Consider the following 16,830-nt stretch of genomic DNA (forward strand, 5'->3'; position numbering starts at 1 on the left):
AATGACTGCATGAAGTGAATAGATGGTGAAATATATGAAAGATAGTGCCAATCGTCTAGATACTTAAATCCAAAATATCTTAATGACTTTCTGTTTTACTTTTGTTTTTATATAAGAAGTTGGTGTCACCCAAAACCTTAATCCATATTCATTTAGTAAAACAACTCTTGACTAGATTAATTAGTTCTATTTTCTATAAAGATTAACTAGTTCTATTTTCTATAAACAATTACCAAATAAGAACTGATATTTCTTACACCAAAACCTATCTCCATGTGCAAATCCATTTCTACAAAAGCATGTATAGAGTCCCAGGGAGAATTTTTAGATTAAGCATGTTTCAAATGAGTAATGACATAGTAGAATTTTTATATTAAAAAAAACCCACAATAAAACAATGTATACTTGTCATTTGTCAAAGACTGCTCTGGTGGATACAGCCGGTTTCACTGAGGAGGAGTTCTCCATGAAAGGGATGGATGGGATCTGAGTCAGAACACCGATTCACCAATCTGTGGTAGTATTTCCTGGGTGGACCTCTCGGCAACCAATCCAAGTTATTTCTATTCTTTTTCTAAGTATCCAATTCAAAGAGAATTTTCATTTCTACCTTTAAACCACAAATCCATAGCTGTCATCAACACTTGTTAAACGAGTTTAATTGCTTTCTGCTTTTGCACCCAACCCTTAAAGTCCCAAGTATCATTGTGGTTAGCACATTTACTGAGAACTACCGACCAGGACAAAGGAAGTACAGAAGTTTCCTTCGTCTTCATTGACACCAGCAGCCATTATATCAGCACATTATGTATAGGTAAGTAGAGATGTGCTTGCCCAAAGTTTTGACATAATTAGAATTAGCCATTTCCTCAATATGACTCCCACCCAAGGGTTGCAGTAAAATAGTTGAATTTAGAGAGGGATTTGTAATGTTTTTCTACAGCTTTTTGGATTTTCTGCATGGAGACACTCCTGTCACATACGTGCATTTGTGTCTGGAATCTGTAGTTTTATGTCATGTTTTGGAGAATGCTTCAGAAGGGTGACAAGCAGCTTAACATTCTATAAATGAAAAATGACTGTGTGACGGTTGTAGAAAGAAGGAAGCAGAGAGAAAAAGTTCTCTTATAAACCAAATGTTAAATTGTTGTTAATCATGATTATGACTCCTCTGATTTTTTAATATCTTGGGGTTTCTAAACTGCTTTGCAAATATTGCCTTGATTCTCACTACCATTGGTTCATAGGTACTCTCTGTAGAATTGTATATAAACTATGTATTTTTATCTGTAAGATGTTCATGAACTAAAATAGAATTATTATGTATAGACATGTGCTGTTCATTTTTAAAGTATCTAACTAGATAATTATTATGTTAAATGAACAGTAATCATTAATGCCATTTTGAAAATATACTTTTAGCTTACAAGATGTTTTCATCAAAATATATGCAAATAGCAAAAATAAGTAGAACTAAGTATAAAATATCTAATGTTCAGATAACTTTAAAATATAAATGCATGACTTATACAAATATTTCTCTTAAAATATGCATCTTGAGTCAACTTTTTAGTCATTTAAGTATACACACACACACACACACACACACATACATATTAAAGTATTAGTATTCCCGTAAAAATGTGATTAGAAAGAGCATACTCACAGAGATAGAATATACTAAGAATATTTTTTGAACTAAAGTAAATATTTTACTGTTGTGCAATTTTTTTATTTAAAAATATCATATAATTCATAACCCTGATGTTTTCTTTTAGCCACATCTCTGATCTATTAGTAACGGAAAAGGTGATCATATACATTTAATTAGTGGAAAGTAAACAGCATGATAATCAAAAGACATCACTTTTATACTGGATAGATGTGGATTTTTGTTTTTGTTTTTGTTTGCTTTGTTTTATGTTTTTAGGGTCCCTTCTTTAACACTTTTGTGAAGTTTCCACCTGAAAAATTTCAAAGAATTATTAATCACTCCTAGTTACTTAGAAAAGTTTCAAACCTTAATTTAGTGATTAGTTTGCAGACTGAGGAATTAATCTGCCCAGAAGAGCTTACAGGGATTTGGAAACATGGTTGTTTCTGAAAGAGCTCTTGAGGACACCTTACTCAGTTTTGTGGTTGCATTTGGGTACCTAAATAGTGCATGGCCAAGAGGAAGAAAAAGAACACTAGAAGTAGAAATAAAAACTTTAATGCCATATTTTGTCAATTTTAATTGTTTTCTTAAGGTTTGTTCTCTAGGATAGAATGGAAAAAGTCTCAGAAAAATGTGATGTTTTAGATCCTTGCCAAGGTAGCATTCAGAATCTCTGGCCAAGAGTTTGTTATTTTTTGTTTTTATTTTTTTATGGCAAGATATAATTGATATTCTATATCTTTTTCCAGTAATCCCCCTTATGTGATTTTTCAGGAGAATTCATAGAATAGAGTACCAGAAATATTGGGTAAATAGCTGAGTGGTTTTTCTGCATGGGAAGTCTTTCCTTTTTAAGCAGATATTTAATCTGTGTCATGGTTTATAAGATCTTTAGGTTATCAGCTAAAGGTAGTTACTACTGGGAGAAGCATCAGAGCTGGTGACAAGCAATAATCAAAATGGAAAAAAGGATAGGGGATGTAAATATAAGCTTCTACAACATTCTCAAGGAAGGGCAACTAGAAATTAGGGCGTTATTTCAGTCCTCCACTTTCAAGCCATAGCATCTGGATGAATTCTAAGATAGCTTATTTGATCACATTTTAATAGATTTATTTATGTTCTTGTAAGAATACCAGTTCTAAAACAAATTGCAAAGATAAAAGAAAGAAAATTGCCCAAATCTATAGTAAGTCCTGTCCAGAGGTAAAGATTTAAAAATAAAACTAGACAAAACAAGAAATGTACAAATATATCCCCAGTTAAGAGATGCCTAAGAAAAGTGATCAGTGAGAGTTTATGGAAGATAGAAAAGCAAGGAAAGGGTGTGGAGCGAAGATTAGAGAATCAAGCAGTAAGCGAAGTAGTGTTGGTGGAGCCGAATGCCTAGGAGGTGAGGTAAGTGCTCACCCATCTCTGAAAAGTGGACAAGATTTTGAAGTTGACAGTTAAGAAACATGCTGACAGTTTAACGTCTTTTGAGTGATATCAAACAATAAGACTGTGAAATTCAGGAAAGGCATGAAACAGTGAGCTATAACTTAGTTGTAGTTAGAATGGAAACAAACGTTTGCCTTGGAAAGAAAAATATCAATTTTGTACTATGTTTTATGTAACAAGCACTATAATTTACTAATTCAATTTCACAGCTTTGTTTGTTCCCTGTTTTTGGATGACTCCCAAGTTAACCCCAACTATGGTTCTTCAGTTAACTACCGGTCTGACATCTCTATTTGTGTACTGGAAATTTAAATGTCTCTTAAATTCCAGATATAAAATTTATATCTCCTAGACTTCATCTGACTCTCTTTTATTCCTATTCTTTTTTTTTTAAAATAGTTCATTACCAAGTTGGTTAGGTTTTCATATAACACTCAGTGCTCTTCCTTACAAGTGCCCCCCTCCAGACATCACCCTCCTTCGTCAGCCCTCAGTTTGTTCTCAGCCTTCAAACGTCTTTCATGATTCCTATTCTTTACAAACATAGCTAATTAATTACCAAATTCTGACACATATTCTACTGTAAATGTTATCAAATTCATCATTTTGCTTCTTTTCTTACTACCACAATCCAGGATGCCATCATTCCATTCCCATTGATTGATTATATAGCTTCTTTGCCCATTGGTGCTCCCCTTTCAATTTTCTCCCTCCTTTAAACTACAATCATGCAGACTGCAGATTCATCTTCCTAAGCACCGCATGTCCTCATGTTAGTCATTTACACCAGATAAAATGTAATCTTTTGATTAGCACTGAAGACTTTCCACAATTTGTATCCCTCTAATCTATTTACACTTCATAATCTAGTTGTCCTTGATATCCCTTGGCTTCATTTATATACTGCTTCGACAAATATTATCAATTGAGTGGGGCTTCACTGGGTAGACTTGAGGTAGACATTTTAGGCAGAAAGGACCAGCGTGTGCAAGGACGTGGAGGTGTGGAAAAGTCTGGTTGTCTATGGAACTCTGAGTAGTTTGAAATGGTTGGAACATAGATTAGAAACAGGTTGGGAATGAGACTAGACAGTGGAGGGTTTGCCTTAAGTCAGGAGCACAATTTACATATGGAAACATGAAGAAAAAGCCGGATGTGGATAAAGATGAAAGAAAGTTTACAAATGTGATGATGGCGTTATAAAAATTCTTTCCTGATGTCTTTCATTTTCTTAGTGGACTAGGAAGTAAGGTTGCCAACTTAAGTTTGAGGATGGGGCAAATGGTGCTGGAGGTTTGAGGTTACAAGAAGTATGAAATAGTTTTTAAAGAGAGTGGAAAAAACTCAGTAGAGGATGCATTTAAAACAACAACAACAACAACAACAACAACAACAGCAACAGCCACAAACTTGTTCTCCTGGAAGTACCAACCCAATTTATTTTTATCTGAGATCATACTCCTCTCCAATGCCACTTCTAATATGAAAACGCTAATGATATATACAGCTAGATTAAAGTTTTCCAATTTTGCCATGAAGATAGCATATAGTCTAGTAAGAATCTGTATCACTGAGAGTGTTAAGATTTTCAGACCCTTTCAGGAATTTGAATTAATTAGACCTGAGGTAGGATGCCATAATCTTCATATGTCATAAGCACTCTCAGGTGATTTTGACAAAGGCCACCCTCCAATCATAGTTGGAGGAACCCCAATATTTAAGACAAAATCTCAAAATCTTTGTGTGGCAACAAAGTCCTTATTGTTGCCTCTTTATCAGGATTTTCCAGAGAAGCAGAAATAAGAGGATATCTCTCTAGTTCCTCTTCCTCCTCCTCTCTCTTTCTCTCATTTTCTTTATCAATAGATGATAGATAATAGATCTACATAAATATATAGAAAAATAAACATAAGATATACCTATGTATCTAAGGTAGGGATTTTATTTTAAGGATAGATAGGTAGATAGATAGACATAATATAGATATAGAACCATAGGATCTATCTATGTATCTAGACATTTTATTTTAAGGAATTGTTTCACACAGTTGTAAGTTTAGCAAGGCTGGAAACCCAGTCAGGATTTCTATATCATACTCCTAAGGCAGACTGTTTTTTCTTCTGATGAAAACCTCAGTTTTAGCTCTTATAGTCTTCAACTGATTGGACAAGACCCACCTACTCATAGAGAGTAATCTCCTTAGAGTCAACTGATTATAAATGTTTTTTACAGACACAGAATACTTTCATAGCAACATGTATACTAATGTTTGGCCAAGCAACCTGGCACCATAGCATAGCTAAAGTTGACACCTAAAAATAGCCTTACACTGTCAACTTTATCTTTGATCAATCTATGACAGTTTGCTGCAAGAAAATTGAATTACTGGCCATTCTTTGAGCACTGCTTGTTCTTCCCTCTTCTTAGACTGTTTTCCCATGCCTCTTAATCTGGAAAGTTCTCACAAATCCCTATTTCAATTTAAGCAAAGCCTTGCAACACCTGTTTGTTGTCTGAATGACACATGGTGAAAATACCTAACTTATTGTAAGTTGATCACAGCATGCTTCTCTACAAAACATCTCTTTGAACCACAGCCATAAATAAGCTAGTAAGAAAGATGGACACGTCTCTCACCCAATATAGCATTTAATATTAGTATGTGTTCTCTGGACATAATAAGGACATAATAAATAGGATTGTGATCATAATTCAAAAATTATGATAGGCTTTGGCATAAAGAACTTCTAAGACATTTCTGTTTTCTTCTCTTCTTCCTTCCCAACCTGTCAAGGTCTTCACTAGTTGATACTAACTCTGTTACTGTGCCATTGGTCATGGGAGAGAACTAGATGCTACGTATAGATAACTTGACATCATCACATTCCTGAAAAATAATTTCAAGCACAGATCCAAAGAAGTTCGATTATAAACTTCTTTCCTTCTTTCTCTTCCTCCCCTTTCTCCTTCCCTCATTTTCTTTCTTTCTTCCTATTTCCCTCCCCTTCTCTTCCCTTCCCTTCCCTTCACTTTCCTTTTCTTTCTTCATATATCTTTTGCTACCAATATGTCTAAATTGACCTAATAGGGGTGAGCAAGAGTAAAGAAGTAAAGATTTGGAGTAATTGTGACTTTTTTCTGACATATGTCTTTTATATTCATATCCTTTATTTGCAGACCAGTCACAGCTTTCCGTCCATCTTTGCCACTATGGATGATTGCACTTATTGTGTTCGGAGTGTTGGCAATCCTGGGAATAACTATTGGTCTCCTGGTTCATTTTCTGGCAGTAGGTTGGTAATGAAACATTTTTATTTATTTCAGTTTGTGTAAACTTTATTTTCATTTCTACCAAAGACAAAGAGATCATTGCAAACAATAAATTATCTCTCCTCCTTTATTTTTTTAAGGTTTATTTTACTTATTTTGAGGGAAAGAGCATGAGCAGGGGAGGGGTAGAGAGAGAAGGAGAGACAGAATCCCAAACAGTCTCCATGCTTTCAGCACAGAGCCTCGTATGGGGCTCTATCTCATGAACCATGAGATCATGACCCATCCAAATCAAGAGTCAGACACTTAACCAACTGAGCCACCCAGGCGCCCCTCTATCTTCTTTTAAAATCGCCATCAGTGACCCAAGAGCCCAGAAAGAGGCTTTTGCCAAGCACCATATTACAAACATCTTTTGTATATACAGTATAGAGACATGAATACACAGATAGATAATTGATAGGCAGAAAAAGTAATCTACCAAGTTGGTATTATATGTGTTACTTTATAATTAAAATACTAAGACAAGAAAGAAAGAAAGAAAATCAGCATATTCTTATACTGCTCATTTTTCTCCTAACTTCCCAGTAGTTTGTTAGCAATATTACACTTTTTATATTCTAAACCTTTATAATACTTCATTTGTAATCATAACTACTAGATGTTTTCTAAAGAATACTGTGGGAGGTGATTCTAGAGGTGGGTCATAGGGAGTTTGCAGTTTATATTTTGATTTATCATATCTAACATTCTCTTATTCATCTGTTATTTTACTCTATGGAACACTTATCGTCAGTTTTTAACCAAAAAAGCTGGGGTAGCCTTGAGGAAAGCTCCTTAATTTACAGACTCTCTGAACTATGATAGTGATCCTGACATCCCTTCTTTGTTCATCCCAACTCACCTCCAGAAAGTTGCCTTAACTGGGAGATGAGAGCACATGTAATAAAAATGGCACAGTAGTATAAATTCACATTTCACTGCTGTCATTCTGCAGGGTCAAAATGGACTCTTTGGAAATACTCCTTCTCTTTTTTCTAAGCCTGGAGTCTCATGACACGAATCATAGAATCATTGAGAACTTTTAGAAAAATCTTCAATGAACTCAACTTGTGAGGAGATGTATCTCTGATTTGTATCATTTTTCACCCTACTGTGTATTTCACATTTGGGAGAATATTTGTTTCATAGTTTTTAGACTGGAGTTGTGGCTTTCTTTTGTTTTCTTGGAAATGAACCCTCTACCCTTGTCTTTGGGTGTTTTTTGTTAGAGGAAGAACATACAAGAAATGCCCTTTCCCTGTCAGATTTAAATAGAAATATTCTCACAATTTATGCTTAAACTCTATCATTGCACTTCAGAACACTCTCTGTACAAAAACAATACCAAAAATGTGTGTGTGTTGTGTTTAAGTTGTAAGTTTTCTTTACAGAAATAAGTTCTAAGTTATCAAGTCATGGAAAAGTCAGAAAACAATTTCTTTCTGTCCCTTATCCATCTTTTTCAATTCAAATTGGCATTTAAACCACTTATATAAATGAGAACATTAATCATAAGGTGCAGATGTGTTTTATGGATATCTCATCCTAAAAGGTTGTTTTCATTTCACCAGGTACCAACAGATCTCAACGACTGATTTCTCAGTAATTGATTTCACAGTGACTTCAGCATAGTGAGCATTCTCTGTGGCTCACTGCTGTGTAGAATTAAATTAATACCCAGTTCTTGTTTTAGGGTATGGTCTCTTAGTCTTAATGTCTTAGACATTGTTTACTTTATCCACTGGTTCTTGGAAAAGCATTCCATGCAGTTGTAATAAAAAGTTTGTATCTTGTCAATATATTAGTCTACACTGAGTAATATTCATGGTAGTCTAATTATCATAAAAGGTAGAAATATTTAGGAATCTAAATAAAGAACCGAAAGATCACTGTGAATACTGAATTATAAAAAAAGAAAATTGAATAGTTTTGAGATCTAATTTTTACTACTTATGTTAAAATCTAATAAGCTACCATTGCAAAGTTTGGCTGCTATAGTAAAATTAAAATGTCCTCCAGACAAACTATGATTAGCAATGTTGGTTCACAAGTTATTATTCATAAACAACCCATTTTTAGCATTTTGTTTAGGCACTTTTGACTTCTTTTTCTATCACCTTTCTCACTGTAAAATATTTTCACCACACTTCTAATAGGAAGTCATATTCATTTTAATTATGCTGCATTTGTATAGAGTCTGCAATTAGATAATTAATGTTATTATTTAATTATATCCTTATTAGTACCTTGTATAATGATTTCATCCATACTGAGCCTGTCACTTCCAACACAGTCTTAAAGAGCAATGATCATATTGCAAAATAGTATTAGTATTTATTTAGTGCTTACTATATGCTAGGTGTTGTTATACAGCATCTAGAATATTTCTAAGTGCTTAGTATCTATCACATATTAGAGGTAAGATGTATCATATATCAAATAGCTTAGTATCTTGAAAATTTAGGAAGCAAATATAATGGATTAGATGTAGTCTTTTTTTCAATGTTTATTTATTTTTGAGTGAGACAGAGTATGAGCAGGGAAGAGGCAGAGAGAGAGTGAGACACAGAATCAGAAACAGGCTCCAGGCTCTGAGCTGTCAGCACAGAGCACAACATGGAACTCAAACCCACAAACGGTGAGACCACAACCTGAGCCGAAGTCGGATGCTCAACCTACTGAGCCGCCTAGGTGCCCCAGTGTAGTCTTTGTAGTCAAACTGATTTTTTTTTATCTTTGGCTTTTAGTATCCATGTGATATTAGCTAAGTTGCTGAAAATCTCAACACCACATTTTTCTTAAAAAAAGAAAAGGGTATCTTCATATGTTCTCTTGTAAAGTATCTTCCCATGGTACATACCTAATAAATGGTAACTATTTTTACTCATAGTTTGATGATTATGCAACAGAAATATCACTTATAGTATATAGATATCTGTCTCAAACAAGATATTACTTGCTTTTTTGACTTTTGACTATATCTATATCTCCTGAATTATTATTGGTCCTATAAACACTTTTCACAGGATATCCAACCAACTGTGCCAGAAAGATTCACAGGCTTTATCAATGTGTAATATGAGCACAATATTGACTAGTTGGTATCTACATTAGAAATCCATTTCACCTAAATAATTCATGGATCATGTTTTTACCTTACAGAAAACATGACTTACTATTACCAAGGAAGCTTTGAAGTATTGGATATCCCATATAACAGAAATTATCAAAGAGAGACATCACCAGAAAATAACTATCTTAGCAAAATTCTTGAGACTAAGGTAAGCTAGTATTTTCCTATATTTATTTCATTGTTAGTTCTCTGAAATACAAATATATTATTGAAATTTGATGTTTGATTCTGTTCTCTTTAACAGATGGTTGATGCATTTCAAAGTTCTAGTATTTACAGACAATATATCAATTCTCAAGTCATCACATTGGTGTAAGTAACTAATAATAGCAGTTAAAAAAGATATCAACTCAGATATGCATACATATTTCAAGCACCTCTGAATTTGAAATATCAGTCATCAGCCAAGAAGTTACTAATACAGTATTATCATAAGCTAAGCACTAGACTAGTTGTTCAATATAAAACCAAAGCAAGGATGTGGCTATCTAATTTTCTCCACTAGTTCTACTGAGAATGTGTTATTTGTTAAGTTATAGATGCCTCATCACTCAAGCTTCTTAAGTTTCTATGACTAGCAAAATAGTAGGTGATCCCTTAGACAAATGTTTGATAGTCTAAAATTTTTATTTAGTTGTAATATAAATACAGACCCTGTTTTCTCATGATTTTCTTTTTTCTTTTTTGGTCTTATGTAAATCCTTTCTACTTGCATATCAGCTAAACACCTTGTGGAAATATCCTAGTTCTTATAGGGTAAAAAAGAACATATCTACATCAGGCTTTGATGACAAGGAAGTCCTTCTAGTCACCATAACAAGAAGTAAAATAGCTATGCTCTGTCTCCTGCATGTGGATTTAGAGTAGCATGGAATAGCAGAGGGAGCCCTAGAACAGAAGTTAGACAACCCGAGACCAGCCTTTACCACTTAATAGCGTCAGAGCCTTGGGTGAGTCATTAAGTCACATTGACTCTGTTCACCTCTTTGTGAAATACTGATAATAGTACCTTCATTGCCACTCTCATATAAGTGTACTCAGGGTCAATGAAGATAATAAGTATGGACATATTTGCAAATAAACACATTTCCAGTGAAGGCAATTATTATCTTTACCTTTGTCAGTGCCTCCAACTATGCCTGCCCTTCCCCTGCTCCTGGAATTCATGGGACTCCTGGAATTGCAGAACACATCACAATCTCAACTACAATTAACCTTGGGAGTTGATTTTAGTATTGGAAAGAGATGGGAGTCTAAAATGGAAGGGCCCAGGTATTTTTCAGAGATGACTACAACCTCTGCAATCACTTCCAAAGGAGGTGATGGAGAAGCTACAGGACCCCCCTCTATGATAATCAAACCCGCATTAACTAGCACTGATTACTGATTTATATGCCAAAAGGAAATCATCTGTCTGTTATGGAGAGCCAAAGCATAATAATGCCACCTTGGACACTAGCCTCGAAGCTGTTTGATAATTCCTACATGTCTACCTGTCAGTTTCTTGCGTGGTTTACTCCTTTCTGAATTTCAAACAAATCTTCCCTGAATGACATGCTCAGGTTCGTCCTCCTTAAGCACAGTCATACTCAACAACTTCTCTTTACTACTATCTCTTGGCTCACATTAAAAGTCCTCCTCCATCTGAGCCCAATCTCCTAAACACTGGTGTCTCTGTGACTGGGCACAGGGAAACAACACAATGTAAAGACCCTGGGCTGTAGAGTCAATTGTACTGAACTTGGTCTGGTTTTAGTAGCTGTGTAATCTTGAGCATATTAGGTCACTTGCCAGAGCCTCCATTTTTTCTTGTCTATAGAATGAAGACAATGACACCTATGCTGCAGGCCTGTTCTGAAGTCCAAGTGTGACAATAAATGTGAAAATAAGTACCTAGAACACAGCAGATGCCCAGTAAATGCAAATTAATTTTTGCTATCCAGTTATTCTAGAGTATTACTCCTCTTCTTCTCTACCTAATGAAATTGTCTGCTTGATGTTGAAGTAGTGATAAAAAACACCTTAAAGTCCAGTGTGTATGTCACCTCTTCCATGAAAATTTCTCTGATTCTTTAAGTAAAAAATGACTTATCCTTCCTCTGCATATTTGCAGATAAGACAAAATAAATATCCCTTCAGCATTATTTATGATAGTCATTTCTGTACATGTCTTATTTCCTAGAAATCTGGAAATCCCTGGAGGGTAGGAACCATGTCTTAGTCATGCTTGCATCGCATAGTAGCACCTATTCCAGTCACTTGTCTATAGCAGTTGCTCAATAAATGACTGATGAATACATGAATAAGTGAGCCCAGTCCTTACGTGATACTTCTCCCTATGCCAAAGGCCTTTCCTACTTTTCAGATTTGTAGAACTCTTCTCCTCTAAGATGAGTGCTGTAGCTGCATGCACACTGTCACCAAGTAAATGTAGGCAGATGGATGATCCTGTGATTAACCAAAAGTGAAGGTACTGCACAAACCCATCAAAAGGTAGAAGAAATAAAAATATGAAAGATCAGGGAATGAGGAAGGAAATGCTATTTTTTAAACAACATAAGAAATATGTTTATCTTGTTGAAACATATCTATCTTGTTTTTAGTCCTCATGACAACAGTCTAACTGCACATATATGGCTGATATTCAAGGCTCCCAGATCGATGAAGGAAAATACCAGAAGAAGAATTGAAAGCGTCTTACATCAGATGCTGAAGAACCATGCGGGCTCTCTGACTACGGATCCTAATTCTCTTAGACTCAAGGGTAAGTTTGTGTATTAAATAGGAGCAGTGTTACTTTCATCTTTTTATTTCTACCATATATCACAAGTACCAGGAACAAGGGTGATCCTGAATTTTTTAAATGAATAGACCATTATTTTATTTCAGAGCAATAATTTGCATTCTTCAGCATTAAAAACATAACAATCAAATACTAGTAATGCCAAACTTTAGAGCACTTCTGGGAGAAAAGCTGCTTCTCATTATAAAGCAAATGGTAAAATTTTGAACAGTGTTTATAAGTAACAGTGTGCCTTATATATATTTTCATGTTAAATGTAAATAAACTTCAAAATTAGCAAACAATCTGCCATTATAATATAGGTCACTTTTTCAAAGTTATTTTTGTGTACTGACAGGAATCAGGTTCACTTGTGGGTCTTCCTGGTCTTCTAAGAAAAGATACTAAAAGTTTTCCACTGTAGATGATAAAGAATACATTCCAATTAAATAAAAGAGAAGTCTCTCATTTGGATCTATGAAGGTGGTATTTTCATATCATGAGTTCGCATATAGTAAATGAACAGTTCAAATAAACCAATATCCTCTCCTTTCTACTAACATTTTATTCTGAGATTCAAAATTATTTCTGGACCATCCTGCTCTGCTGAACCTAGCATCTTATTTCTTTGGCTCCAAGGTCAATGGATTATGCTAGGTATTATATTTACCATAGCTTTTTGTTCTATTTCAGAAATCAGTAAGGCTGATGCTGAAAAGATTATCAACAACCGTAAGTTCAGATACTTCTTAAGATGATCTTCTTGAGATGATCTAAGACATAATAGTCAAGATTTGTTACTGTTGGCTAGGCATAATTCTAATTAGGAATCTTACATACAACTCATTTAATCCTCACAACAATCCTAAAGATAGATATTATTTGTTATCATCCCATGTTAAAGTTGGGGAAAGTGAAGCACAAAGAAGTGAAATAATTTGCCTAAATTCATTCAGCTTGTGAATGGTGTGGTCAGAATTCAAACTAGGGAGTTTGGTTGCAGAGCCCATGGACTTAACTGTGACCTTATCTGCCTCCCAAAGCTCTCATATTCTCCAGGTGCCGAGGTATCTTGGAGATACTGTGCTGGGTATGGAGGTGAGCCAGGCTGCTAGTGACTCCTGTGCAGATTATATCCTGGTCTCTTCAGTGCAAGATATTGGCAGATAGAACTATACAAGAATAACTTAGCTCACTTTCTGCTCTATAATCAAATCCTTCCTACTCTCAATGGAACAAAACTGACTCTGACAGGCTGTGGAACACGAGCAAGGATGTCAGCTACATATGATAGAATTAAGGGAGGTTCCAATGCTCAGAGGGGAGAATGGCCGTGGCAAGCAACTCTCAAAAAGAATGGCCGACACTACTGCGGGGCATCTCTGATCAGTGAAACATACTTGCTGACTGCAGCTCACTGCTTTCAAAAGTAAGTACGTCATGTTGCCCACGGTTGGGGAGACCAAAGACCCTGCAACAGGGCCAGTTCACAACTGTTATGTCAGCTTAATTATCAGTAGTTCTCTTCTCAAGTGTCCTGGTTTGGAAGACAAATTATATTGCAAGCCAATCTTAGGTTTTCCTGCATCACCTGTAAGAATGGGAGGAGTCATTCATTCATGATACTACATTTTTTTCTCACACGATTCTCATCTCTCATCATTTTACACTGCAGATATCCCTAACTGGTCATAGTTGCTAAGACACATCATCCTGTTTCATACCTCCCTTGCCCTCTGTACATACCACTCCCTTCTCCTTATTTTTTAGGCAACTACAACTCAGCTCTGTAGTCTCATCCAAAATGCTACTTTCCTTAAGAAACAGCTGTTCCCTAGAGCATGCAATTTAAGTCTACCTGTTTTCTTGTACCACTAATTATATATGAACCACTTAAGCAATTAGAACTGTCTGTGTTTATGCCCATCTTTCATTATATTTAAGTTTTATAAGGTATGACTATTAATTTTTATTTATACATTCCAATTGTTTTACATAGTATGTGGTATAGGGAGGGACTCAAACCATTTTTTAATTCATTAAAAAATCAGATTGTATCACTGCTAATGAACTATAGAGGAAGGGAATATTAATGTCATTAAAAGAGTACAGTAGATGCAGGCCATATTTCTATTATTTTGAAATAAATACAAATATATAATTTTTGCTTCTTTAGGACAAAGAATCCAAAAAACTATACTGTCAGCTTTGGCACCAGAGTAAATCCCCCTTATATGCAACATTATGTTAAACAAATTATAATTCATGAAGACTACCTCCCGGGTGAACATCATGATGATATTGCAATTGTACAGCTCACTGAAAAAGTCTTGTTTAAGAATGATGTACATCGAGTTTGTCTTCCTGAAGCCACACAGGATTTTCCTCCAGGTGAAGGAGTTGTTGTTACAGGATGGGGAGCACTTTCATATAATGGTAAGTCCAGTGAAAATTTAACACAGTGTCTGAGTACAAAAGCAAGAAAAATGGATGCCTAGTTCTTCCAGGCAATATCTTAGGAAATGATGCATTGGAGTTATGGTTTTGGAGATTGCCTTGGTTTGGAATGTTCTGTGGAGACCAACTGGTTGTAGAAATTCCATGACCTGGAGAAACTAACTAAGAAAGTTCTGGTTAAAAGTTATAAGAAGAGAGATAAGGACATAGAAAGGCAGTAGTTAAAAGACTTCAAATTATTCTTTGAAGATGTCCTTTTTATTTATTTGGATGAGGCAACTGAGTGGCCTTTAAATCGTAATAGGTGAGGGTCAAATATAGATTTTATGCACAGAGGACAAAACAAGGTTTGCATCCTGCTCTGTTTTAGAGCAGCTTTTTTACTAATATTTTTACTCTCTTTAGGTGAATACCCAGAGGTACTTCAGAAAGCATCTGTGAAGATTATTGATACAAATACATGTAATGCTCAGGAAGGATATTATGGTATGGTATTGGACACAATGCTATGTGCTGGGTACTTGGAAGGAAATATCGATGCCTGCCAGGTAAGTCTGGATACTAATCACATTAGCCATCTAGTGTATAAATAGCTGCTATTATTTTATGAAAGTCATCAATATGGAGACAATTCTACGCTTCAGTTAATTTGCATTTTAACAATCCTGTTAAACTCTTTCAGTTAAAGTAATTCCCCACTATATGAAATATGTTTATAAGTGTTTTACAAACACTTAAGTTGGACTTACTCTGAGCCAAGCACTGACTGCAGTCTTTTACAAATAATTCATTTAACCCTCACACAACATTGTGATGTAGGTACTATCATTATCATTTTACAGATGAGAAAAGTGAGGCAGAAGAAGGTAAGATGTTTGGCACAGGATCACATAGCTAGTAAGTGGGAGAGGTGGCATATAAACCAAGGAAGTCTCGGATCACAGTCCATAATCTTAATCACATTTCAACAAGAGATCAGTCTCAGAAAATTTTCATTTACTTCCATCCCATTTCTCTTTCCTTCTTAGCCTCCTTATGGCCAAGGTTCTGTCTACTTTTCCCAGGTATAAAGCCCTGTGCTCCAAGCGCATCTATAATATTTGTCTCCCCAAAGTTTTCTCATAGAACTAGCCCTTATAACTTACCAGTTCATGCCTTCAAGGTTCAGATCAACACCAAAAAGTCCCAGAGAACATATTCTGGCCGTCGGCAAAATGGGTGATTGGTAAAATGATTTCTGCATTTATGCATACCAATGTATGCATACATTTTCCTATGATCTGTATGAAGCATGAATCACAAACTTCATCTGGGCTTATCAGTGTAAGTAAAGTATCTGGAAGTTATTTCTCATAATGATAAGTCTTTTTGTCTTATTTAGGGTGACTCTGGAGGACCACTAGTTCATCCCAACTCTCGAAATATTTGGTATCTTGTTGGAATAGTAAGCTGGGGAGAAGAATGCGGTAAAATCAATAAGCCAGGTGTCTATATGCGCGTGACTGCTTACCGCAACTGGATTGCCTCCAAGACTGGTATCTAAGAGAAAAGCATCTTGTAGCAACTACCTAAAGTCATTTTCCCCTAAGGTTACTCCCAACTTTAGTTAATATGCATTTTAAATTAGTGTGTACAGTGGCTGTTTTGAAAGAACTGTGGCCCTGAGGGAGTATTTATGACCTTTAATTTTAAGCGACTTACAAAACAACAAATCTAATGTTTAGTCCAGAAAGACCTAAGCAAAGAAAGTGCTCCTATCAAAAAAGGACTATTACTACTTTTCTATTTCATGAACCCACATCTTGGCTATCTCACCATAGTATAAAGCTCTTGGTTTTAGTCATTCAGACTTTCTGCAGTTAAGAATGCATATCCTTTTCCATTGCCAGTTTTCTGGCAGAGTGCTGTGAGAGAGTGGCACCAACACTTTCTGAGGGCTGGTTTGGAACATGCTCTATCTGCCTTCATATCATAGCTTTCGAGGAAAGGGTATCGTTGTGAATTGGCTCTGGTCAGAATTTAGGCACTGATTTAGAGTCTCTTATTTGT

The 16,830-nt window shown here is 35.4% G+C and overlaps 1 protein-coding gene across 1 annotated transcript; it reads left to right on the forward strand.

Moving 5' to 3' along the window:
* Nucleotides 1-6,242: 6,242 nt before the first annotated feature.
* On the forward strand, nucleotides 6,243-16,324 carry LOC115301904 (transmembrane protease serine 11B-like protein). The gene is made up of 9 exons (XM_029951910.1): nucleotides 6,243-6,390; nucleotides 9,572-9,690; nucleotides 9,787-9,854; nucleotides 12,146-12,306; nucleotides 13,018-13,056; nucleotides 13,579-13,753; nucleotides 14,501-14,760; nucleotides 15,187-15,329; nucleotides 16,163-16,324. Exons 1-9 carry the CDS (start codon nucleotides 6,243-6,245, stop codon nucleotides 16,322-16,324), a joined length of 1,275 nt encoding a protein of 424 aa, XP_029807770.1.
* Nucleotides 16,325-16,830: the final 506 nt, after the last annotated feature.

The sequence above is a fragment of the Suricata suricatta genome, chromosome 1 (genome assembly GCF_006229205.1).
Source record: "Suricata suricatta isolate VVHF042 chromosome 1, meerkat_22Aug2017_6uvM2_HiC, whole genome shotgun sequence".
NCBI lineage: Eukaryota > Metazoa > Chordata > Mammalia > Carnivora > Herpestidae > Suricata > Suricata suricatta.